This window comes from Cyanistes caeruleus, chromosome 21 (genome assembly GCF_971803275.1).
Source record: "Cyanistes caeruleus chromosome 21, bCyaCae1.hap1.1, whole genome shotgun sequence".
Lineage (NCBI taxonomy): Eukaryota > Metazoa > Chordata > Aves > Passeriformes > Paridae > Cyanistes > Cyanistes caeruleus.
The window spans coordinates 8,653,413-8,679,230 of NC_141721.1; the positions used below are offsets into that span (position 1 = coordinate 8,653,413).

The 25,818-nt window shown below is 57.9% G+C and overlaps 1 protein-coding gene across 2 annotated transcripts; it reads right to left on the reverse strand.

The window, feature by feature from the left end:
* Positions 1 to 3,057: 3,057 nt before the first annotated feature.
* HNF1B (HNF1 homeobox B) lies at positions 3,058 to 24,607 on the reverse strand. 2 transcript variants are annotated; one of them, XM_086859382.1, is made up of 9 exons: positions 24,231 to 24,593; positions 19,705 to 19,904; positions 18,239 to 18,503; positions 16,670 to 16,911; positions 9,617 to 9,780; positions 6,903 to 7,035; positions 6,613 to 6,804; positions 6,100 to 6,218; positions 3,058 to 3,726 (listed from the first exon to the last, which is right to left on the reverse strand). In XM_086859382.1, exons 1-9 carry the CDS (start codon positions 24,566 to 24,568, stop codon positions 3,706 to 3,708), a joined length of 1,674 nt encoding a protein of 557 aa, XP_086715508.1. In that variant the 5' UTR covers positions 24,569 to 24,593; the 3' UTR covers positions 3,058 to 3,705. The 2 variants fall into 2 exon arrangements, with proteins under 2 accessions (XP_086715508.1, XP_086715509.1); XM_086859383.1 differs by having other exon boundaries at positions 3,106 to 3,726; positions 18,239 to 18,425; positions 24,231 to 24,607.
* Between the last annotated feature and the right edge of the window lie 1,211 nt (positions 24,608 to 25,818).

Consider the following 25,818-nt stretch of genomic DNA (forward strand, 5'->3'; position numbering starts at 1 on the left):
ACATCTGCACATCTCAGGCTTCCCCAGGCTCTTCCCCTGACCCTCAACCCACAGACTGGGGAAGGAGCATGAAAACACAGAGAGTTTTGGGGGGTATCTCCACGGACAGAGCAGGTCCTTGTGTCACACAGACCCACGGCAGCCCTGACCTGTTACCTTGGCAGTGCTGGGATGTGGGAAATTTTTCATTTGTACCCACACCTGCACTTTAAATGAAATGCAGCTTTGTCCCTGTGTCCAAGAGGGAGGCTGCAGCTCACATGAAGAGACACTGCTGAAGCCTCGTGGCAGCCTGTGGATCCTCACGTGCAAGGAATTCCCTTATAAGCAGCTTTGAACAGTAAAATAATCACTCGGCCCTGTAAAATTCTATTGGCCATAAATGAACTTTGTCATGGTTCCGCTGGTTTCTTTACTCTGTAACATCTGCATCTCACACAAACACCACGTGCCTGACAGCAAGAGGAGGAAAAAAGTATCTTCCAGGAGCTTCATTTGACATGACATCGCATTTTCCAGCAATTTAATGAGGCAGCCAGGGCACCTGTGGGAGCAAACACCCCACCCAGGGCTTCTCTGAGCAAGGTGAGGTCTGGCCAGGGACAGTCCCAGCTGCTGCAGAGGCTCCTCTGAAGAGTTTTGTGTGGTATTTGCCATCCAGAAAGGTTTCCTCAACCAGAGATTAACTCAAAATCAGAGGAAGCTTTCTCCCCACACAGGTATGTGTAGCACCCACAGCACCCCTAGCAACCTGTCCTGCTTCCTCCCTTCCCAGATCCTGCTGCCCAGGGATGGGAAGTGACAGCACACAACACTGTTCAGCAGCTTCCTAAATCCACACCTCTGGGGAAAATACCTGTTATTAATCATTTGTTCTACTCGCATTATTGACTTTATCCTGTCTGCTTCATCACACCCTGCTCCGTGGCAGTCACCTGCTCCATCTGTGTCTTCATTTGAATGTATCCTCTGCCCTTTCCCCACCTTGTTTTTTTGGCTCTGTCCCCTCTTCCTTCCCCACATCCCTTTCTGCTGGGGTCAATTCTCAAAGTCTCCTCTTCCTAAGGTTCTCACTTACCTTCCCTGCAGGGCTGACTGGAGAGCAGCACTGACCCTGGGCCATTGACCAAACAATTCTTCACACCCCAAGCTCCATCCTTGCAGTCCGTGACTCTTACAGCTGGTGCAGAAATCAAGCCCCAGTAGGTACTGCAGCAGGTCTAGTGCCTCTTTCTCCCACCTGCTTCCCACTGGATTGTCCATTCCTCCCTCTGCAGGGCAAATTCAACCTGGATTTGCATCAGCCAGGTAAAGTTTCACATTACTTCACATTACAATTAACTTCACAAAGGTTTCACCCTCTCCCACTGCTGTGCTCAGAATCACTCAGCTCTGTTAGCTCTTCACAGTCAAGGATCTTCAAAAGCTTTCCAGCCCCTAGAGCACACCCTGCCACCTCCCCCTGGGGCTGCACTGACCCACGGGCTCAGCATCCCAAGCGGATGGGCTTGGCTTTGGCACTCCTCTCCTAATTGGTTTGCTTAGCACTCGGCTGCTAAAGTTAGCAGGAATGAGGGAGAAACCGTGCTGGGCTGAGGGCAGCATCATTAGGGCATCATTAGGAGCGTGAGGACATGGGTCTCCCCACCTCCAAAAGCCTCCTGGCTGGTACCTGGGGATTCAGGGAACACTGGACTCCCCACAGCAGGCAGGTGTCAGTGGAGATGATCATTGCAAGGGACAGCAGGAGGGACAGGCCACCATGTGTCCCTGTCAGCCTGGCCTCTGCCAAACCACCACAGACAATCACTGTGGAATCCACAGACCACGCAGCAGCAAGGACTCAGAAGAAAAGATGTTTAATTATGGTATACATTAAATTAAATGTAATTCTGAATATTGGTCTCCAAATTCCTGATGACTTATTCACCGTAGGGCAGCTCCTGTCAGTCCCAATGAGGGTGAGGGTCCCACTGTGCCAGACAACTGAGTCAAAGAGCCTTTCTCAGCCCAAAGAGAGCATCCAGTGCTCTCCTTAGCATGGTTATCTGTCCATGGGCACCTCTGCTGCTGTCCACCTCTCTAAATCCCTCTCAACAGTTGGCACATGGCACAAAGTTAATGAAAACTCAGCACAACTGGGAGTATTAGATCCATTTACAGAGAAGCAGGTACAGAGGAGCTCGTGTCTCACAGAGGGCAGACAATGCCTTTAACAGCTTCCATGGCTTTGGGAGGTTGGACTTGGGCACTCAAACTCCTCCAGGGCTGCGGTGTGTGTCCTGTGTTGGGCTGGACCTGCCCTCACCACGGCACTGGGATCATTCCCAAGCTGCAGATCTTTCTGTGGAGCTTTCCATGCAGGAGCTGCTGCCAGGTGGGACAGGGCAGCAGCTGGAGTGTTCACACCATGGCCCATATTCCATCCATCCATCCATCCATCCATCCATCCATCCATCCATCCATCGCACCATGAGGACGAGAGCACCCTGTGCACTACCAAGGGTGGAGCCAGAAAGGTCCATCACCAACTGCTGAAGGTGGAAAGAAGCCACCTGTACTGCCCATTTACTGGGCAGGAGATGAGGCAGTAACTGAGCACGCAGCCCCTTCTGTGCTCTGAGGGAGGGGAAAAGGGAGACAGTCTCTGAGCCCAGCTGGGGAAGATGTGCTCAGAGTTCCGTGTGGCCTCATTCACTCTGTAGCAGCAAGTGCTCCAGGCTCACCTGGAAGCTGCTGACACTTCCCAGCAGCTGGATGTGTTCACCAGGAGTCCTTCCCCACCGCCCCAGAGCCCATCTCAGAGTCCCCAAAAGCAGGGAAGTCCATTGAGATTAATTCGTAGTTGCAGCTGTCCCCACATGGATCATCCAGGTCCTGCAGGGCCCCGCTCAGCTCACCCTGTGCTCCCCTTCACGTGGGATGTCACCGTGCAGGGGACACGTGTCTGCCTGTCCTCCTGCACAGCAGAGCCCAGTGCTGCCTGACCACGGTCCTTGCCAGCCCCAGGATTGGAATTAACTCATTTAAAGGAAAAAGAGAAATACAAAACCAAAACCAGCCTCAGCTCTGACCTTTACCATAAAAAAAAAACAAACAAAAAAATGGAGAAAGAGAAGATATTCAGGACCAATATATACAGATGGGGGAATTGCACTTAATTACAATAGTTTACATCAATTGGACAAAATTTACTTATTTTTTATATAAATCTCTATGTATAGGAGTGGGGAGGGGGGAGGATGGAGCAGACTGTACCTATATTTACAGTTTAATTGGCTCAGTTCAACAACACATGCAATTCCTCCCCTCCAAACGCCAAGTAACAGACCCCGGTCCCTCTCAGTCCGCCGAGTGGAGGAGTATAACTTAAACATGATCCATCTTCCCCTTCCGCCAGTTCCCAGCACAGCTCGTGCCTTGTTCCTCGGGAGAGCCTCTTGGAAGGCAAATACTTCAGGAAAATAATCCCCAAGACACATCTTGGAAACGCTGCGTGGAGGGAAGGAGAGGCAGGTCCCGGCTGGGCACCGCGGCTCCGGGCTGGTCCCCGGCGGGCTCGGCAGCCCCGGCCCCGTGTCGGGCTCCTCGCTGCTGGGCTGTGCTCTGGCAGGCGACCCCCGGGCTGGGAGCGCAGCTCGCCCTCGGGATGTTGTGGAAAATAAGATCCCGTTGCTATGTGCGAAAGCAGCGAGGTGTGGAGCATCACCAGGCTTGCAGGGGACACTGGGGAGGGAGGGAGAGCAGCACGGTGAGCGGCGGGGAACGAGGCAGGAGGAGGAGGCAGCACCACAAAGCATTTGGAGGCATCACCTCCTGCACTGCTCCGTGACCTTGGTGCTGCCCTGCTCAGCCCCGAGCCCTCCCTGGCACCCCTGTGGGGGAGGCAGTGGGAAAATACTTTCTTAGGCAGCTATCGTCACCCCCTCCCAAACACGGTAATACTAAAGAAGGTCCTGTTTGTGCCCAGGCTGTGCCAGGCAGCCCGGGAGCAGCCAGGCGTGAGGCTGAGAGCTGGGAGCGGTGCCGGGGGCTCAGCGCTGTCCCCCAGCACCGCTCTCCTCTCCAGGGACAGAGCCAAGCATCTTCCACAAGATGTGGCCCCTGCCACATCCATCCCACTGCAGAGGCCCCTTCTCCATCCCTCTCCATCCCTGGGGTCCCCGCAGGGCCCGGTGGGCGGGGGCCAGGGGTGGGGTGACCTTGCGGGCTGGAGCGCACAGCAAACATCGTCAGGCGGAGATAAGGAGACGCCAGGAGCCTCCCGTGACATGTCATTAGGGACTGGCCGTGGCTATCAGGTGTTTGCCAACGTAATAAACATGGTGGCTCGGCCTCAAGCGTTGTCAAAGGAACCGGGAGGTATTTGCCCCTTCCAGGTCTAATAACAACATCTGATAAGAGACCCACAGCAAGCGAGGGCAGAGCTGGGGGGGACCAGGGACCTCCCTCCAGCTCCGTCCCCCCGGCAGGACCCGCAGCAGCCACCTCCACCACGGAACAGTTTTGGGGTCTGGTGGGGGCTGCCTGCTTTATGCCAAGGCAATGTGTGCAGGAGCCAGGGCACAGCCCCTGGTAGCCCCAGTCAATGACAGAAACCCAAATCACCAAAAATATTCAGGTATTTGAGCAATTTGGGTGGTGAGCAACATTTATGGGGCCCCCATGCTGCGTCTGTCACACTTCATTCACCTCTGGCTAATGAAACTGCTGACCAGCAAGAAAGAAAACCATGTCCAAAGATAAATTTTTCCAGCTGTAGCTTGGGCATCGAATGGTTGGCAGGAAAAGAGACCCTGGGGGCTGGGAGGGTTTGCTGTTGGAGACTGGTCAGATCCTGCCCCGGTGCTTGCAGGATGTTTATCATGTATTGGGGGTAATGGGGGGGTGGGCGTCCCTTCAGCACAGCAGGAGGGTCCTGGCCCCATATCCCCCCCTCCTGAGCCAGGACACCTCCTCCTGCTTTAATTAAAGTGCAAAAACGTGGTGGAGGCAGAAAGCCCCGGGAGCCCCAGCCCCGTGGGCAGCGCTGGTCAGGGTAGGGTGATCGCAGGGCCCGGAGGCAGCGGGGATGGCCGGGCTCTATCTCCCTGCCAGGGACATTTCCTGTGTCCCGGGGCTGCCCGGCCAGCCCGGCATCAAAGGCAGGAGAGCTCGATTAATCAGGGGCAGTTCGGGCTGAGCGCGCAGCAGATGGGCCGATAAAGCTGCACGGAGGAAATGGAGCTCGGAGGGGCGGCCGTGCCTGAATGGTCACCCTGAGTGGGACCCCGGGGAGGTGGCGTTCGTGACCCCTTCCCAAGCACCCCAAACCCCCCCACGTCTCCCCTTTGCAGCCCAGCCCCTTCCTTCAGCCTCGCCAAGGATCCCACAGCGATGCCGGGGGGGGTCTCAGGGCAATCCCACACTGTATTTACTCTGTGGTCATTGCAGACATTTTTTTCCTGTCCCCTGTCAAACCTCGGGAAGAAAGTTTATCTGAATGCAAGTTCAAGGCTCTCTCTTATTTATCTAGCGATCAATAAGGGCCACATATTTCCCACAGTCCCCAGAACTGGCTCTCAGAAAGGGACTATTGTCTAAGGAAAACCTCACACACCTGATTTGAACCAGGATAAGTCCGGCCCTACACCTGCAGTGGGCAGATGATAAAGGTTTATGGGCTGGGGGAAGTTGGGGAGCCTTGGACTCCACTTGACTCCAACCAGATCCCCCTGGGCACAGGCAACAGAGCCTGCTTGGTTCTACCTCCTCAGCCCCAGCAGGATGCTCCCACTCTCATGGAGTTGCCCCAGGGATGAGCAGGTACCACCAAGTGTCAGACAAAATCTCCCAAATCCCCAGCAGGCCACCTGCAAGCAGATGTTTCAGAAGGGGCTGGGATGTGGTTCTCATCCTCAGGGATGTGGTTCTCATCCTCAAGAGATGTGGTTCTCATCCTCAGGGATGTGGTTCTCATCCTCAGCTTCCCACGAGTGGAGCACAGGCAGCACGATGGGGTCTCTGCTCTCCCACCTCCAGCCCATATCCAGAGGGGGAAAAGCTCCAGCCCACCTTCCCCCGCACCCCGTGCCCCCTCACAGCCCCGTGGGTCGTTACCTGCTTGCTGGAGGACATGTTGGTGAGCGTGCTGATGCTGCTGGTGTCCGTCACCACCATGGCCGAGGGGAAGCGGGAGGTGTGGGAATACTGGGGAGGCTCCTGTTTGTGCGCGTACACTGCGGACAGCGGGGGACAGGTCAGGGAAAAGCCACCCCAGCCCTCGCTACGGCAGCTCCAGGGGTGGGAGCGGGCAGCAGGGACACAGGGACGAGGTTAAACAAGCCAAGGGAGGAACCCACCGCTTCCCTCCATTCCCAGGCGGCAGCTCGCCCCCAGAAACCCGCAGGGACCGAGGGGCTGTGGCTGCACCAGAGGGATGGAGCGGGGGAAGGAGGGGATGAGGCAGGATGTGACCACCCTGCCCTGCTGAGCATCCCATGGGCTGGAGCCACGAGAGAGGGGCAGCAGCCAAGGCTGCCAGCTTGGGCAGGGGAGAGCACGAGGAGAGCACAAGCCGATTTCCCATCTGAATTCATTTCCAGGGCCCTCTGCAGCTTCCCCAGCCCTTACTGTGAGAGTTCTGCAGCTGGGTGACGGTGGCCATGAAGGGCTGCTGCGGCATGTGGCCGGGGGACTGCTGCATCAGCGGCTGCTGGTGCGGGCTGTGCAGCTGCTGCGAGAACTGCACCGGCTGCAGGGCTGCCAGGCTGCCAGCCACGCTGTTGATGACGGGGACACTCTGAGCCTGAGAGGTGTTCAGACCTGGGAGCAGGGAGAGAGCAGAGGGGGCTGTCAGGAGCGGGCAGTGTCACCTCCCCGTCACAGGGCAGGGGACAGGGGAGAACTGGGGCTGCGCTTACTCTGGGCGATGGCCATGACTCCCGAGAGCGGCGTCATGATGAGGTTCTGGGATTGCTGCGGGTTGTGGTGGGACAGGCTGTGGATGTTGGTCAGGGTGCTCACCGGGGGCAGCCCGCCCCCCGACACGGAGATCTGCAGGGCAGGACAGGCAGCGTCAGAGCTCATGGGGACATGGGGGGCATCAGCAGAGCCCCCTCCTCAGAGTCCCGCTGGGGCTTCACCCCACACACCCCCACAGCCCCAGGGTGCAGCCCCTGACTGCAGCACCTCCCCTTGTGTTAATATACAGCAAACCAGCTTTGGGAAACACTTTGCTGGCACTGGCTTCCAGCTCCACTGGAGCATGGCACCAGAACACGGCACATCCCAAGCCCTTGCTGTTTTGTACCCCAAGTCCAAGCTCCAGCCCACAGGGACAGCTGAGGGCTCTTGACACTCATTAACTTTTAACCAGTGTGCTTGTAGGGGAAATGGGACCTATAAACTCAGGAAAGTGAAGAAAAATGACAGAAAGCAGATGAAAAGGGCCCCGTGGTGATGATATTAGTCACCAATGTGGCAGGATACCGGTGAGACGGGAGTGGGTGAGCGCAGACAGAGCCAGTGCCCAGGCTTTTGGGCCAAAGTTTAGGGATCAGACAAAGGCACTTGCAGCGTGCTGTGAGACTGGAGCTGGTCCCCAGGACATGTAAGTGCCTTGTTTCTTTAATTGCTGCACCTTCCCCTAATCCCTGTCGTTAGCCCTCTTGCACTGAGTGACCTCAATCCCAACCCAGGGCCATCCCCGCAGCCCTTCAGGTGACATTTCTGGACACCCGTTCCGAGCACCTTGTTTATTTTGCACATGTGAGCTGGAGATAGCAATTGAAACAAATCCATCAATAAATTCCAAAGCCCGGGAGTGACTCACATTTCCTGATCCGGTATTTTCCACTTTCAAAGTCCCTTCAAGGCCGCATTACACCACACTCGGCTGCACAAGTCAAACAGCTCCCGGCAAGCACACGCTGCTCGCCTGCAGCCCCAGCTCCTCTCACAGACTGTTTAGCCCCAGAGCACTGCACCTGGCTTGTGCATGACTGGAAAAGACCCTCCAGGCACTGGACCCTCAGGGTAGACCCTCTGGCACTAACACAGCCGAGGCAAACACTGGAGCATGAAAGAGTGAGCCACAAGAGATTTCTGGAGCCTCAGTAACGCTCCTTCCTGAAAGATGCCGCAACTTCCTTGGCAGCTCCTTGTTTCATGTGGGGCATTAAAGGCACATGTTTACTCACTAGAAACCACAGCCTACAGCATATTTCTATTAAATCACTTGCAAGCACCAGCTAGCCCTGCCTGGAGATCAGAGATAAGCTGGCAGAGCCGCGGTCCCGCGCGGTCCCCACGGCGCTGGGCAGCGTCTGTGCCTTGGGCACAACGCAGCAGGGCCCTTCTGCTGCACTTTTCCAAGTGGCTTTTCCCAGTTTCATCTGCTCCCTTCCCTTCTCCCGTGCTGCCCAGCCCCTTCTGGGGGTCTCTGCCCTGGTGCCAGGAGCTGGCAGAGGGTGCTGGCATCGCCTGGTCCTTGGGGATCCCCGCCCTGGCACTGCGGTGCCGCTGCTGCCTTTATCCCTGACTCATTTTATGGCTTCCAGGCTGAGGGTTATGAGCCTCAACACACCCCGGAGGTGATCTGGGCGTGCTGGGCCAGAGGGAGTGGGCTGGGGGGGATGGGCTGTTGCTCTGCAATGTCCCCCCAGCTTGGCAGGGGACACTTGGCTTTGCAGGGTGAGTGCCAGAGCCAGAGGGGCTGCACAGAGACCCTCTCCAGCCAGGAGAAAGGCACAATGAAATGGGGCCATAGCTGAGGGACAGCAAGCCCCTCCATGGCCACCCAGCTTTGCCAGCAGACCGGCGGGATGGCCGGGAGGGACAGCCCTCTGAAAATGGAAGTGAAAACCGGGGAAGAACCGGCTTGGCCCCGTCACCCAGTGCCATGTTTGACTTTCGATTTCAGCAGGAAAAAACTCCCGGAAAAGCAGCAGCTGCAGGCAAACCTCTGCCAGCCTGCTCCAGGGACGGGCTGTGCTCTGCTATCCCATCCTGCCCCTGAACCTCCTCCTTGCCCTGCTCCTTCACCCACTCCTCCAGGGGCTTTGTGTCATGAAGGGGCACCCTGAGCGCTCAGGTCCTGCAGCAGCAGTGTGGGGACATGTCCAGCACCACAGGGATGCTGATGTCCCATCTCCACTCGTGCCATGCTGAGGATGACAGCTCTGCCCCGCAAAGCCCCCACAGCAGAGCCCCAAGGACGTGGCACAGGAGAGGGGGAGAGGCAGGAGCTGTGAGGCCAGAGCCAGCATGAGCAGCCTCAATCCCCTGGGTGATGCCTGGGACAAGAAGGTCCCTGCTCACAAGGAGAGCTCTTCCCAAACTTGGGAGGGCTTATGGAAAAAGTAATGAATGGGTATTTTATCGATACCGTGTCATGGGCAGGGGAAAGCAAACAGTGATCCACCCAGCGCCTTCATCCTGCGATCAATGAAGCCAGATCCATCTCGGAAAACACTCCGTGTCCCAGCGGGAGCGGGACAGCGGCACCCTCGTCCCCCACAATGCGCCATTGTTCAGCCCGGGCCGCGTGTGAAACCCGGGGAAAGCGTGTTTGCTCTGCCCGCTGGGCCCTCTTATCTTATCAGCGCCGCCGCCACAATGGGCCAGGTGTACTCACCATTTTACCTTCGGGAGACAGCAAACCGTGGCCCGGGTCCAGGCTGGCCGGGGAGACCTGCTGCAGGACAGCCTGGCTGGTGGTGACCATGGCACCGCTGCCGTGGTGGCCGATGGCCCCCGAGGACGCCGCCTCGCCACTCGCCGCCTGGCTGTAGCGGACCCCTGCAAAACACAGCCCGCATCGGCATCACCCAGAGAGCCAGGGGGGTGTCCTGGGTCCTGCCGACCCCCTCAGCCCTCCCACAGCCCCCTGGCACAAGCACACAGATGTGGACACGCTCCCGACGAGTCCCTTCCTCCAGCAGCGCTTCCCAGCCTGTCCCTGGCCTGGATTCTCCTGCAATTCCCGTGAGGATGGCTGGAGCTGCAACCCCCAGTGCCACGAGGGGGGAAATGAGCCCCACACCTGCACCCCTCGTGTTCCATCTGCACAGTTCACACCTCTCCTGCAAAGTCCTGCCGTGGCTCTTGGCCGCTGGCCCGGGGACCCTGCACCACGAGGAGCGACCCTGCAGCCTCCATCTCATCCCTCTGAGGCTCTCCCTGCAGCCCCCAGCCATCCCCAGCTGCCCAGCTCCCAGATCCACAGCTCCCACTGTCTTCTCAGGCCCTTCTGCATCCGATTCCCTCTCACCACCCTCTCCAAAAGTGTATGATTAACAGAGGGACCAGACACACACCAACCCCCAGAGCAGACCCCAGCCCTCCACTGCCCTGGAGGGAAATCTGGCCCCAGCACAGGTCTTCTATATAAATATATTTAATTTGGCAAAAGCACCCCACGCTGATAACCATATGATCAGCCATGTGTCATGGAAAGGCATCTACAGATCACAAATAATTAACTGAGGAAAACCCATGGGAAACAAAAGTGTCTTTTACAGGGCTGCCTTGACAACTACAGCAAAAAGCCATTTATTAGGAGGAGCCCAGCCCTGTGCTCCCAGCCAGATTTACTGAACTGCTCTGGGATCGAAGCGGTGCATGATGGACAGACAAACCACGGCTCTGCTGGGGAAAAAACCCGTGGTGGCAAAGCCCACCTTGCCAGCCACCATGAGCATCACCCACCCGTGACCCCGGCCACTGCACAGGGACACTGGGGACAGCCCCTCAGAACCACAGGGGAGGTGCAAGTGGAGGATGCTCTACTCCAGAATCAATCTTTGAACCAAGGCAAAACAAAGAAATAATAACTGGAGTGCAGGAGCTTTCCACCAGCTCCAAAATCATCTGCCCAAGCACAGACCCACGCACACCCTCCACCAAAACCACAACACAGCCACTCCGCAATCGCCTCCGAGTCTTCCCCATCAGCTGGTTAAACACGACCTGCAGATAGGAATCTCCTCACCATGTCTGGTTCCTGATGATTTCCCAGCAAACCCCTTTATCCCTGATAATAAAAGAATGTCCTCTGGCAGGTGGATATTTGCCGGCCCGAGTGGACGTCCCTGCCATGAACAGGGTAAACATTACTCAACCCGGGCACTGTCACACACATTCCTCCCGCGGCCCCGGCCCTGCACAGGGTGCTTCACTCTGGGCCGGGATCCCGGCGCTGCTGAAACAATGGGAGGGGAGATAAAATAAAGCCCTTTCTTCTGGGTGCGATCTGAGAGATAGACGAGAGCGCAGACGGCTCCTCTCGCAAAGGAAATCTGAGTTTCTGCTGAATTCGAGCTCTTCTGGGCTCAGTAAGAACAACAAAAAAAGTTCATTCTAAATGCAAAATCATGCCCTATCCAGCTGAGGGGGTGATAACTCATGAGCGAAGCCACCCAAGGCTCTGAAGTTGACTTCAAAACACACAAGAGGCGAAATGCTGATTTCCAAGCTCTTCCTCACAACCCCAAGGACAAGACTTTGATTGTCTGAGGAACAATAACCAGCGCCAAGATTCCCAGATAGGCTGGGGACTGAGATTTTGGGTCTCTAGATAAAGCCACTGATGACTCTGTGTCTTGATGAAGAGTCTTGATGAAGATTAACTCTCCCCAGGAGAGCCAGGCTGGGCTCTGGGCCTGTGACAGCAGTGCCACTCTCCAGCCCCACCAAGGCCCCTGCTCAGAAGCTGCTTGCTGGGCTGGGAGAAGCCTCCTGCCAGGGCTTCCTTTAGGAAACATCAATCCTCACTGGGTTTTCCCCATTCCCACAATGGGAGGGGTGTTATTACTGATGTGTCCCCAGGGTGGGCTGGATTTGGGCAGATCAGATCATTAATATTGGGAAACCACTACAAGGCACTGCTGCTGTTGTCAGTGCTGTAACACATGGAGCTCCCTGGTGATGGGGGTGTCTTTCTCCTGAGCTCCCCAGGCTTCCCTCAATCCCTGAGCCCTGGGATCCTGGCAGCACAACCTCTGGGAGCTCCCCACAGAGCCCCCACAGCCGGGTGAACGCACGGGCACAGCTCCAGCTGCTTGCACCAGGGCTGAGGATTCCTCCTGGAGCGAGCTTTGGCAGCCACGGTTTACAAGCTGGGCTCAGACAGCCATCAGAACCCAACACAACAGTTCTCCTGCTGCTCTCCTGTGCCTCCACAGCTGGAAGCAGCCCTTGTGCAAAGGGATTTATTCCCCCTCAGTCTCTTCCCGTGGCTGCTCAAGAGAGGAGCCTGGATGGGGATCACCAGGAATGGCCATGGAGCCTTCCCTCCTCAAGGCTTTTTTTTAACTGGAGCTACAGCCATAATATAAAATCTGTTTATGGGATGGGTCATTGTGTGGCCCCTGAGCTGCACAGCCTGTGAAATGTTTTACTGCTTTCCCCTGCCCCAGAGAGCCGCAGGGTCCGGCTCCCGTAGCCTTAACCCTGTTCCAGCCGATGGATGGGGAACGGGGAACGCAGCGTGACAGCCCCAGGGCAAGGGGGTCCTGGGCACCCAGAGACAGCCCCAGCACCTCCCAACTTCTCTGGGGCACCACACTCATCCTCCTGACTCAGCTTTTGGGGTAGGGGGATAGTAGAGGGAGTTCAAGGCAAGGATTGGTCTCTTTATCACTTTCATTGCAGCCTTGTGCCATTTTCTCAGCACACACCAGTCCTGTCCCTTTGGCAGGCACCAGCAGCGAAGCAGTTTAGCTCCGCTTTGCTTTAAGTTATGTTTGATATTAATAAATTGTATTTTAAAAAGCCCCCCATTGTTCTTTTAACTGTGTTTCCCACACGGTGGGAGCCCTGCTGCCACCGTGCTACAGCACATCCCAGTCTCAGCATCTGCCTCTTCCCCCAGCTCTAGGCTGCACTTCTGCCCAGAGCTTCACCAATGTCCTGCACATCACCAGCAACGCCAAACCCCAAAAGAGACCCCAAAAATTCACCAGCAATCTGGTGGAGGCGGGGATCCAGCTCAGGTTCTCCCTGACCCCCAGGATGCAGCCACTGGCATGGACCAGGGTGTGGGAGTGGGCTGAGAAAAGGAAAGTGTCATTTTTGGGGTTCTGCTGGACTCAGTGATGCTTCACCCACTGACACTGTGGGCAGCCAGGTCGCTGATGGGACAGTTTCACCCTCCCAAAATTCACGTCCAGGCAGCCCTGAGGGCAGCTCTGATTTTTGGGCTGCCACTCAAATTGTCCCTAAAGTGTTAATCTTGCTCAGTTACGGCGGTGCATAGTTTATATCCATTATAAACCCGTTTATGGGGACTAGACCCTCCCATTTCGCTGCTGTCATAAAGTTCTAATTACCCCCATAAAACAGGGAAAAGCTCCAAACAGCACACTGTACCCACCGAGCCCCACAATGTGCCCGACAGTAAAATATTACAGCTGCTGGCACTGGGTCCCAGGGAGAACCAGCACCCCAAGGAAGCATCCAGGTACAAACCAGGGTACCCAGAGCCAGGGTTCGCTCATGGGCTCTTCTTTTAAAGGAAAATGAAAGCATTTCACTTGCCCTTTGGGTTTTAGGAAGAATCCCAGGGGTGGCACTGGGTTATTTTTATGTTTATCTCCATCCATATAGATACCTAAATGTGTATGGATATATAGGTAAGTAATGTATTTTAATATATATGTATGTACACATATATATCTATAGAAATATGATTGTTCTGATATTGTTCTGCTACTCTGATGTTTGCAGAGGAGAGAGGAAGGGGAAGAAGGAAGGAAGGAAGGAAGGAAGGAAGGAAGGAAGGAAGGAAGGAAGGAAGGAAGGAAGGAAGGAAGGAAGGAAGGAAGGAAGGAAGGAAGGAAGGAAGGAAGGAAGGAAGGAAGGAAGGAAGGAAGGAAGGAAGGAAGGAAGGAAGGAAGGAAGGAAGGAAGGAAGGAAGGAAGGAAGGAAGGAAGGAAGGAAGGAAGGAAGGAAGGAAGGAAGGAAGGAAGGAAGGAAGGAAGGAAGGAAGGAAGGAAGGAAGGAAGGAAGGAAGGAAGGAAGGAAGGAAGGAAGGAAGGAAGGAAGGAAGGAAGGAAGGAAGGAAGGAAGGAAGGAAGGAAGGAAGGAAGGAAGGAAGGAAGGAAGGAAGGAAGGAAGGAAGGAAGGAAGGAAGGAAGGAAGGAAGGAAGGAAGGAAGGAAGGAAGGAAGGAAGGAAGGAAGGAAGGAAGGAAGGAAGGAAGGAAGGAAGGAAGGAAGCCAGGAAGGAAGGAAGGAAGGAAGCCAGGAAGGAAGGAAGGAAGCCAGGAAGGAAGGAAGGAAGCCAGGAAGGAAGCCAGGAAGCCAGGAAGCCAGGAAGCCAGGAAGCCAGGAAGCCAGGAAGCCAGGAAGGATGGATGGATCCCCCATGGGTGTGGAGCCCCCAGGACAGGCTGCAGGGGTGCTGAGCCCCTCGGCCGTGGGGCTGGGGCTTGCAGGGCCGGCAGCCCTTTGTATGCAGGGCGGGCGGTGCTTCCCCTAATCTCATCAATGCCCCGATTGTCTTCGGGGCTCTTGAAGATAAAAATGGCATAAGCCAGAGTCTACAGCATGGCACCGAGATAAAGCCCCGAGTAACCTTCAAATCAAACAGGGAACCAAGATCGCTGATAAAACCCAGAGTCAGGGAAAAGTCCAGCCTCGGAGAGGAGCCTCCAAGATAGAAAGGCTTTAAGTATTTACCTCCAAATAGTTAAAAACTTCAGCTCCAGGCTTGACAGATGGGTCCCCAAGCAGAGGCCAGAGGATGTTTGACTTTTACAGCTCTCATCCCTGCCCCGCTGTCATCCCGCCCTTTTGCAAGACCCCATTGATGTCCCGAGGAGAGGCGATCCCTCTTTGTCCACAGGCACGGGAGAGGTTTGCAGCTGCCCCACAGCTCCAGCCCCATCGTTTCCTGCCGGGGATGTCACGGGGGCCGGGGAGGGCAGGGACAGTGTCCCCGTGCTGTCATTAAGCTGTTAAGGCATTGAGCGGCCCAGACGCCGCCGCATCGGGGCAAGGACAGTTCAAATCCCAGCATGGACAGCCAGGACGGGGTCAGCCAGGCAGCGGGGCCAGCACCGAATGTGCCCCACCAGCAGTGGATCCCCAGGAATCTCCTGGAGGAGGTTCCAGCAGCGATGGACCCGGCGCTGTTTCGGGAGCTGGAAGCCTCTCGGACCCAGCTTGGTCCAAGCACCCTGGAGCAATCATGGCTCAGCTCCATCCCTGCCTGCTGCCCCCAAAGCAACCCTAAAACCCCACAGCGTCCCTTGCCGCTTCCATCTCCTCCTCCTCGGGATGGATGCAAGCACCGACCGCCAAGAAACTCCCGCAGCCGAGCCCTCCTGACCCCTCCGGAGGGGCTCTTCTCGCAGCCATCACTCCTGCCCTGCTCCAAAGCCCCTCGGGAGGGGCTGTCACCGGCCCTATAGCCACGGCCGGCCCCTGCTGGCACCGCTCCGACGGGAGAATAAAGGTTGGGGCTTAACGGCCCTCCAGCCCCAAGATAAATGCCCGCGGTTACAGTAATTGCTGTCCCCTAATAGAAGAAAACAAAGGCTCTCGGGGGGTGCCCCATGTGCGCTGCCAGGCCGGGGGCACATCAAAGGCAGCGGGCTTCGTTCAAAGCCCCGGCTTAATTGTCAATTAAGCATGCACGGGGGACAACGCCGTGACAATGCGGGGCTGCATGCTGGTGGGGCATTGTGAAGCCCGCCGCGACACCGAAAACAGCTGATTCTGCTGACAATGTGCTTGTAGGGCACCTTGTAAGCAATCAGCCGCTGACAGGAGGGCAAACGTCCTCCCTGTCCCCGCATTGTGCGGGGCATTCCTGGGGCAGGGTCACATTTTGGTCACCGCTGGCTGTCCCCGGGACCTGCCGGCTCCTGCCAGGGACCCCTCGGGGGGCTGCCAACAGCCGTGCTGCTGTCCGCAGGCACCCCGCCCTTCCCGGGGACTCTCCGCCACTCGGTTCCTTTGGTTTGCCTTTGGAACGAGCTGGGTGTGTGTTCGGGGCCGGGCAGGGTCATTTCCAGCCGGTGCCTGGTTCCAGCCTCCCCGGCCGGGCTGTGCCGGGGCTGTGTCCGAGGGGCCGTGGGGCTGACCCCCATCACCCTGTCCCGCCGGGGCAGGTAAGGGATGGAGATCGTTCTCCCAACAAGGCCTCTGGCCCCTGAGCCCCCCGCAGTGTGCAGCCCCCTCCCCACGGCCTCATCCCCCGCTTCAGTCCCCAGGAGCTTTCGGCGGCTCTGCTCTGCTCCGCCCGCTCCTCGCTGGGGCACGGGGATGCTGCAGAGTCGCGCACCCAGCCCGGGGTGTCTCCAGCCCTGCAGCGAGGCCAGGACACGCTGCCACACTCCCCTCGGCCACCCGGGACCGCGCTCGCCACTGGGCTCCATCCCATGGGCCGGCTCCGGCACGGGCAGCTCCTCCCGCCCTGCCCAGCCGAGCCCACACGGAACTGCCGTGAGTCAAAGCCATCAAACAAACACTGATTTATCCTCGGCATGACGGAAATCCAGCCCTCACCACGCGGCTGGCCCGGCCATAACACTGCCGTGACAGGACGCGCTCCTCTCCATCACCGTCCATCACCGTCCCTCCCTGAGGCTGGAAGCAGGGTGAGCATCCTCACGCACCCAGCCCCGCGGGCTCAGCACCCCCAAGCTCTGCCATCCCCCCCCGAGCACCCCGGGCGAGCCTTACCTGGCATTTTGCTGGGCGGGGAGGCGCTGGGCTGGTTGTGGTGTGGGGAGCCGTGGGACAGCAGCAGGTTCATGCTGTGCGGGGGCTGGCCCGAGCTGTAGGCGTCCATGGCCAGTTTCTGGCGGAAAGCCTCCTCCTTGCGCCGGTTGGCAAACCAGTTGTACACACGGACCTCGGTGACCAGGTTGGAGCCCAGCCCGTGTGCCTTGGAGGGGGACACTCCTCGCTGCAGACACTCGGCCCTGCCAGCACAAGGGAACACGTTGGAGCGAGGCTGCTGCTGCTGGGGGCAGGCAGGGGCCCCAGCACACAACAAATCTGAGGGAGTTCCAGCCCCTCCTGCAAGCCCACCTGCTCTCTTCAACTACAGCCATACTGTAAAGGCCATCCCTGCTCCCTCTGATATTGCTGGAATGCCACAGCATCCCTGTGCTATCCCTACAGCATCCCTGTGCTATCCCTGTGCTATCCCTGTGCTATCCCCACTGCATCCCTGTGCTATCCCCACTGCATCCCTGTGCTATCCCCACTGCATCCCTGTGCTATCCCTACAGCATCCCTGTGCTATCCCTGTGCTACCCCTACAGCATCCCTGTGCTATCCCTGTGCTATCCCTACAGCATCCCTGTGCTATCCCTGTGCTATCCCTACAGCATCCCCGTGCTATCCCTGTGCTATCCCTACAGCATCCCTGTGCTATCCCCACAGCATCCCTGTGCTATCCCTACAGCATCCCTGTGCTATCCCTACAGCATCCCTGTGCTATCCCTGTGCTATCCCTATTGCATCCCTGTGCTATCCCTGTGCTATCCCTACAGCATCCCTGTGCTATCCCCACTGCATCCCTGTGCTATCCCCAGAGCATCCCTGTGCTATCCCCACAGCATCCCTGTGCTATCCCTGTGCTACCCCTACAGCATCCCTGTGCTATCCCCACTGCATCCCTGTGCTATCCCCACAGCATCCCTGTGCTATCCCTGTGCTATCCCCACAGCATCCCTGTGCTATCCCTGTGCTATCCCTACAGCATCCCTGTGCTATCCCCACTGCATCCCTGTGCTATCCCCAGAGCATCCCTGTGCTATCCCCACAGCATCCCTGTGCTATCCCTGTGCTATCCCCACAGCATCCCTGTGCTATCCCTGTGCTATCCCTATTGCATCCCTGTGCTATCCCTGTGCTATCCCTATTGCATCCCTGTGCTATCCCTGTGCTATCCCTATTGCATCCCTGTGCTATCCCTGTGCTATCCCCACAGCATCCCTGTGCTATCCCCACAGCATCCCTGTGCTATCCCTGTGCTATCCCCACAGCATCCCTGTGCTATCCTCACTGCAGCCCTGCATCATCCCTGCAGCATCCCCATCACATTCCTGCCCAAGCATGGAGCTCACTCTGCCCCAGACATCACCCAGAGGGGCAAAGCATGGCAAGGAGAGGCCGGGCAGCTCGGCAGAGCTGTGCCACGAGCCAGGAACCGAGCTGGTGAGCAGGGAGCCCAGCACCTGCCACGGCTGAGGCTGTGGGGCAGGGCAGGCAGCGCAGGCTGTGTGGGGCAGCCTGAGTTACCTGTTGCACTCCTCCACCAGGGTCTCTCGCTCCTCCTTGCTGGGGTTCTTCTGGCGCTCGTAGGCTTGGTACAAGATTTGCTGGGAGGCCGGCCCCCACTTGAACCGATTGCGCCGCATCTTCTTGCTGGGGGTTTCAGAGCAGGCGTCGTCGAGCTGGGCAGCCCCCTGGTTCTGCTGATTGAACTCTGGAAAGAGAAACAGCAGCTGATCCTGACTGCCTTTGTCTGTCATATTTCCACAACCCTGGACTGTCTGGTTGAACTCTGAAAGAGAAAGGAGCAGACGTGAGCTGGCCTGTAGCCGCCGCTCGGAGTCACGGTCCCGCCGAGGCGACCCCCCCGTGTCCCCTCCCGCGGCACCCCGAGCCCACGGCGGGCTTTGGAGCAAGCCAGGTGCTCCCTGCCACCCACCCCAGCCCGCTGCCACCCCTGTTTAATGGGGAGGCATGTGCAGGGCATGCCTATGGCCATGCATATTCATGGGCAGGGCCCCTGCCAGCCTGCACTTGTTTTGGGAGGATTTTTCCAAGCAAGGAGCCGGGCAGGATGGCTGTGAAGCCCCCCGAGAGGGTGCCCCTCTCTGCTCACCCACAGCTCCCCTCCCGCTCCCCTCCCAGCCTGGTGGGACACGGCCCCGTGCCCGGGGCGGGCAGCACCAGAGGTGACCTTCGGCGGCCGCCTCAGCCCCGGCGCTTGTCACCAGGGCAGTAAAGGGAGATTAATGGGAGGGTTTTATTATTCCCAGTTTTGCAGGGGAATTCTCCCTCTTTTTATAATGGCTTTTCCCCCCGTGACGGGGGGGGAAGCCCAGGGCAAGGCTGGAGCAGGCTCTGTTTGCTCTAACGTCTCAAGGTGTGTTTTCAGAGCGATGGTATTTGGTGCTAAACTCTTCTCTGCACTTCCCGGCTGCTGGATATTGCATCCCTTTGGAGGAGCGAGGCAGAGCCCTTTCCTGGGGGCTGCCAGTGCCACTCGGGGCTGCTCTGAGAGCTACGGGACAGATCCCAGGGCAGGCAACAACGGGAGAGGGGCTCACAGGAATAGTCCATGTGCTTGGTCAAAATAATCTGCATTTTAAACAGCACGGACTGCCCCAAACCCTGCTACAGACAGCAGCAATTCAGGGGGTTTTCATTTTCTCTCCCTACATTTTTTGCACTTATGAGCAGCCTGGAAAATAACAAGGAGAAGGGGCAAAGGTGTGAAAGGCACCTAATTGCGAGCCATCATTAATTGCTTTCCCAGCTCTAACAAATACAAATACCCAGGAATCCAGCTGAGCAGGGGGAACCCTGCCACCAAGAGGGGCTCTCACCCACTCTTCCTGCACCTTAAATTAATTTTACTTGGAAAAGGGTTTTGGGGAGATGCTGCACAGCTGGAGTCTGGGGGCTGTGCTGGTACCCAGGGGCAGGACAGGGACACAGGGACCCCCTCTCCCCCCACCATTCCCACAGGTACTTACGCCGGAGGATCTCCCGCTGCTTGCGGACGTACCACGTGTACAGGGCAGCTCTCTTCTGGGTCTTCATGGGGGTGCCCTTGTTGAGGTGCTGGGAGAGGTGGGACTGGTTGAGGCCGGTGACATCCACCACCTCTCGCTGCGGGATGTTGTGCTGCTGCATGTACCCCTTGATCATCTTCGCTGCCCGCCACGGGTCCTCACTGTGGGCAGGGAAACCAAGGGTTAATATCTGCTGCCAGGGAAAAGCCCCCAGTATTTGCTTCTTCCCATAATGGAAACTTTTCATTACTACTGTTATTATTGCTATTATTGCTATTATTTCTATTATTGCTATTATTTCTATTATTGCTATTATTTCTATTATTGCTATTATTGCTGCTGCTATTGTTATTGTTATTGTTATTGTTATTGTTATTGTTATTGTTATTGTTATTGTTATTATTATTATTATTATTATTATTATTATTATTGTTTCAGAAGAACAAAAGATCCTCAGAGGGTTCCCAAAGGCCCCCACAACAGCCCTGTCCCACCCCAGGGCTGGCGGGATGGGCGCTCAGATCCACGCCAGGGGTTGCCAGCCAGACTGTTCCCCCAGGGAGGGAGAAGCAGAGAGGATGCAGTGTCCTGCTGGGACACACCAAGGTCTCACTGCTGCCAGCAAAGCTCCTCCAGATCCTCCAGGGAGAAGCACAGCCCACCCACGGGCTGCTGCCGTTACGTGCAGCACGATTTCTCCCGTGGGACGTACGCACGTGGATGGGCATGGGAAGCCCATCCTGGTCTCTTAATGAAGAAAGAGAAGTGCTGGGGATGCTTTTCCTGCCCCTGCTCATGGGTGCAGCACCTGCACTGTGCCCTGTGTCCCCGGGATCGCCACGGGCTGGCAGGGACCCCTGCACAGCCACCCAAGCCCACCCGCCACGCTTGCTGTGTAGCTTCTTCCTTCCATTCCCAACGATCTAAAAATCTCGGTATCCCCTCAAAAGGGACCCTGTTCCCTCTCTCCCACAGCTGTGCACGTACCAACCACATACAAAAGGCTGAGAAACCAAGGTCAAACCAGGCACACAAACCCCGACGAGTCCCTGAAGGCAAAACCGAAACCAAACCCCCCAAAAATTTTGAGTCATTCCTGATTATTATTAAACACTTGAATTTGGCTCCTGTAGGATCCAGGTGTAAATGACTTCTCTAAATCACACTGCTTTACTGTCCTTGGGATAACTGATGCTGATTTAGGGTCTGCTTTGTTATTTTAGAACACATAAAATTACAGCTGAAAATCCAAATGCTGTCCGTGGTCTTTAGCTCCATCGAATGCCCAGTGTGACAGCAGAGGAACAGGCCAAAACACCTGTGCTGTATCCAAGACCCCAGGGTTTATTCTGGGCTAAAAGGGAGCACTTTCAGCACTGAAAAATCGGTGTGACCAGACCTGGTCACAGTCCTGCACTCAAATAATGCGATACCCCAACACCGCGCTTGCAACAACCGTCCGGCTGCTTTCCCAATCCATTACTTAGTTTGGATCCTTCAACTTGTCAAGTGGAGGAAAAAAAGAAAAAAAAAAAGCCCAACAAGTAGATTTCTTACTTGTTTTCCTGAATGCAGCTTGAAAACAAAGCTGGTTGGATCCACGGCAGAAGTACCGGAGCAGAGCCAAGCAGGGCTTTGTCACACCCCGGGCAGGAGCCACGGAGCTTTCCTGGAGTGGCTGAGCTTGTGCCCAGCCCTGCATCCTCCAGGCAGGGGAACCCCGCTGAGTATGGGGGTCCTTCCCGCGGGAGGGCTCCCAGGAGAAGGTGGGAAGAGAGGAGAAGGATGAGGAGGAAAACGTACTTCCAGCGGCGCCGGGCAAAGCCGCGCGCCCGAGCTGAGGGGCTCGGGCAGAACTTTGTCACAAGCGCTTCGTGTCACCCAACTGATCCCACTAATTACTGATTAATACCAGGTTAATGAAACAGAGCTCATTATCATTTCTAAGAGCGGTTTGGTTCACAAGCGAGCCCAGGGCAGCGCTTTCTCCGAGTGAAACCGTGAGCCAGTCAATCACAGCACGCTTGGGAAGTGTCAGATGAGTGACTCGGGGGCTACAGATGAGATTTGGGAATTCAAATAAAATTTGGCAATGTTTCGGCTGGAAGAATATCTGAGAATCAGCAAAAAAAAAAAAAAAGTCCCAGAATTTCCCTCCATTTAATTGTCTTTAAAAAGGCTTCACCTTGACATTTCCATCGTGTTTCACACTTACACTTTCAAAACAATTATTCAGCTTTTAATTTCTGAGCCGTGATTTTTCCTTTACAAATCAACTTGACCGTATTCAAAAGGGTTAAACAACCTGAAACCAAACCCAAACATTTTGTTTCATGTTAAACAAAATGTTTGGACTTGACCCAAAATGAAACGTTTGAGTGTTTGTTTGGCCTCTATTTTTTTTTTCCCCTTTCTTTTTTGGTAACCTAAAAAGCCAGAGAGGAAAACCTTTTGAGTCAACACCAGCCCTTTTTCTTTGATTCTGTCACCAAAATGAAATAAAACAAACATTAATTGTCCAGTCTTCAACAGGACTTTACTTACAAACAAAACCAAATCACCGACCCAGCACAGGAGTGCTTTCTAATATTGGAAAACCAGTTTATAGCCCTGGCTCCAGGATCCTTCTCCACCAAAGTAATGGAAAGGTGTTTTTCTTGCACAAAATTAGCCCCACAAAGCCTGGCTGCCAGTGCTGCCCAAGAAAGAGCCATTTCCCCATTCAGCCTCACACACAGAGCAGGGGCAAAGCCTGTTCCTCTTCCCAGGGATTCCCAGACCAGCTCGCCCATTTTGTCAGCCTCCAAACCAGGTAAATACACTCCACATCCTCAGAGAAATATGCCAAGAATTTATACAGAAGGATTATAAACCTGGCTCCCTGCAGAAATCACGTCCTGGTCAGCATCTCCCTGCACACCAGGCTCTGCACTCCCCACACCTTTTGGGGTGCCTTTGCCGGGTCCCCAGGGCTGGTGGCTTTCCCCAGGTCCCCAGCCCATGGGTGGGACCGGCTGTTCCCTGGTGAGGACCGGGTGAGCCCCGGCAGGTGGGATGGGCAGGGAGGGAGCCCTGGGGTGTTTCTCCCACAGCTGGGAGCTGAGTGGGAAGCAAAGCCCAGCCCAGGGCCCCGGCGAGCTGCAGGGCTGAGCGGCCCCAGGGATGCGGGAACAGCCCGAGAGGGAGCCTGTCCCTCTGGGACACCACAACTGGGGGTTCAGCCCCCCAGCACGGCTGCAGTCGCTGGCTCCTGGCTCCCCTACCCGCTCCCTCTCCAAGTACAAAGGCCTCTCTCAGAGCAAACACGAGCTCTTTGCAAAGGCTCCTCAGGGACATGTGCCCGCTCTTGTTTGCACCCAAGGCAAACTTTGCACAGAAACACCTGCGGGAGCACAGTGATCCCGGGGCCCGGCCCGCTCAGCGCCCCCGGCCACCGCGGCCACCCCGGGCATGGATGTGGCCACCAAGGAGGGCACCGGGGCCAGGTGGGAGCAGCCAGGGCTGAGGGGCTCCGTGCCAAGCAGGACGGGTGGGAACCCATCGGGGGAGGCCTGCGACGGATCCTCCCTCGCACGGAGCCCCTTTGGCAGCCGGAGGGTCCCAGCCTGGGCTGGCACGGGTGACACTGCCCTGTCCCCAGAGAGCACCGGCTGGTGCCGGGACAGGACCGGAGCGCGCCGGGATCCCGGGGTGTCGGGGGTGAGAGTCGGGGCTGTCCCCGGGCTCTGCAGGCTGCCAGAGGGCACGGACACACGGACGGAGCCCGAGGCGTCCCCGCCGCACTCGGGGACTCCCACCGGCTCCCACCGGCGCCGCTTCCCCGGGGCTCCGCAGCGGGGCCGGGCAGCGCTGCCCGCCGAGCCCGGGGCTGCCCCGTTCGGCCCGGCCCGGCCCGGCCCGGCTCGGTTCGGAGCGGGGCCGCATCTCGGGATGGGCCGGAGCGGAGCCGCCGCCGTCGGGGGTTCCCTCTTCCTTCCCCGCTCCCGTCCGCTTTACAACCCCGGCAATGAATAACCCTCCGGCCCGATCGCCCTGATCGCGGCCCTTTGTGTATCTTTCTGTTGATGATTTATAGAAATAAATTAATAACGCCCCGGGCTCCACGTGGTGCGGTTTATGTTTGGAGCCGCCGGCGCGGAGGGACGGAGCCGGCGGCCGCTCCGAGTCCCCACGGCCCCGGCAGCCCCGGCCCCGCCGCGACCGGAGCCGGGCAGCCCCGACGGGGCGGGGGGGGAGAGGCGGCCGAGGGCTCCGGCTTCCCCCTGCCCGCTGCCCCCCGCCGCGGGGTCCCCGGCAGCGCCGGGCAAGGGAGCGCCGGGAACCGGGAGCGCCGGGAGCGCCCGCGGGGCGGGCAGGGAGCGCCGGGACCCCTCACCGGCTTCGACACACCGGGAACGACCCCGGGCGGGGCGCTCGGGGCCGGGCCCGTCGGTCCGAGCGCTGCGGGCGGCTCCCGGCGCGGCGCGGGGTGCGCCCGGTGCCGGTACCTGATCATCCTCTCCACCTCTGCCCGCTGCTCCACGGCCTCCTCCGTGTTGAGCGACTGCAGCTCGCGGAGGATCTGCGGCGTGTCAAAGTCGTCGCCGTCCTCGGAGCCCTCGTCGCCCGAGAGCTTGCCCTTGCCGTGCCCGTTGGCCAGCGGCGGGAGGGCGGCCCTGCCGTCGGGGGGCCCGCCGGGAGACAGCGGGAGGCTCTCCAGCTTGACGCCGAAGCCGGCGGCGGGCACCATGTCCTCCAGGGCGCGGATCAGCCCCTCCTTGGTGGCCCCGGAGCTGAGCAGGGCGCCCAGCAGCTCCCGTTGCAGGGCGCTCAGCTGGGACACCATCCTCCCGGGGCCGCGGCTCGCCCGCCGCTCGCCTCCCTCCTCCCCGCTCCGCCCCGGCCGCGGCTGCTGCGGGCCGCGGGCCGCGCTCTACCGAGCCATGACCGCCACCATAAGGCATTATACCTTATGCAAATCAGCGCCAAGGCCTCTCCTCCGGCCCCCGCCCCGGCCCGGCACGGCTCGGCCCGGCCCTTAGCGCCCGCCGGGGCGGACTTTGCCTCGCGGCCGGCGGGAGGCCCCGGGGGAGCGGCGGGGGCAGCGCCGGGCGGGACGCGCACGGGACGGCGGCTCCGAGCGCCTCGGACCCGGCTGCCGTCGGGGGTCGCGGTGCCGGTCGCACCCCGGGAAGGGAACGCCTTTCCCCGCCCGCGCCCCCCGGGGCCAAGCGAAGACCCCCGGTGGGTTCGGCTGCCCCGGGCGCCGTGCCCGCGCTGGAAGGGGGCCAAGCCGAGAGCCCCTTCACGTCTCGCAAGGGAGGTTTTTCCCCCCGCGTCCTCCAGTGTGTGGGGTCCTGCTGCCCCAGCCCCGGCACAGAGCGGGACCAGGCTGTGAGGGCCCGGGGGAGCGCCCCAAGTCGGGGGTTAGCGGTGGGGGTCGTGGGGCAGCTCTGGGGACAGGCTCGCTGCCATTGAGCTGTGCAGGACACGGAAGGACGCCCAGATGGCAAAAGGGAGGCTGTGGGGACAGGGGTCACAGGGGACACGAAGCCCCCATTGACCCTTGGCAGCAGTCAGGGCTGGGAGCAGGGAACAGGCTTGGGAATGGGCAGAGGAACAGATCCAAGCTGAGCTCTGGGATCTGAACAAAACCTGCTGTGCCTATCACTGTGAATGCACCAAGTCCCAAAGATCAACAAACGCACTTGAATCAAAGCAGGCACAAGACAAGAGGCGGCACCACACCCAGAGCAAGGCACAGACGAGCCCGGGACCCTTCAGGGGAAGGCAGGCCTGGAATCTCCACTCATGACTGCCCAGTTGCCCAAAGCACTTCCAGCTGCTGCTGCTGTTGGCTGGCACCTGAATGGCAGCCCTGGCAAAGGCCAACAGCTTTAAACCCAGTGCTCCCAGCCCAGATTCAGACTTTTCCAGGGCACCCAGAGTTACCTGCCCATCTCAAAACACACAGAAAATCCTGCCAGCCACCAGCACCCATGGCAGACCCCAAATGCAGCCCCAGAGCCTCTCAGGAGCGCAGCTGCTGGTCCCTAAGACCACTGACCATGGATCCCCTCTCAGTTAAACACCCTG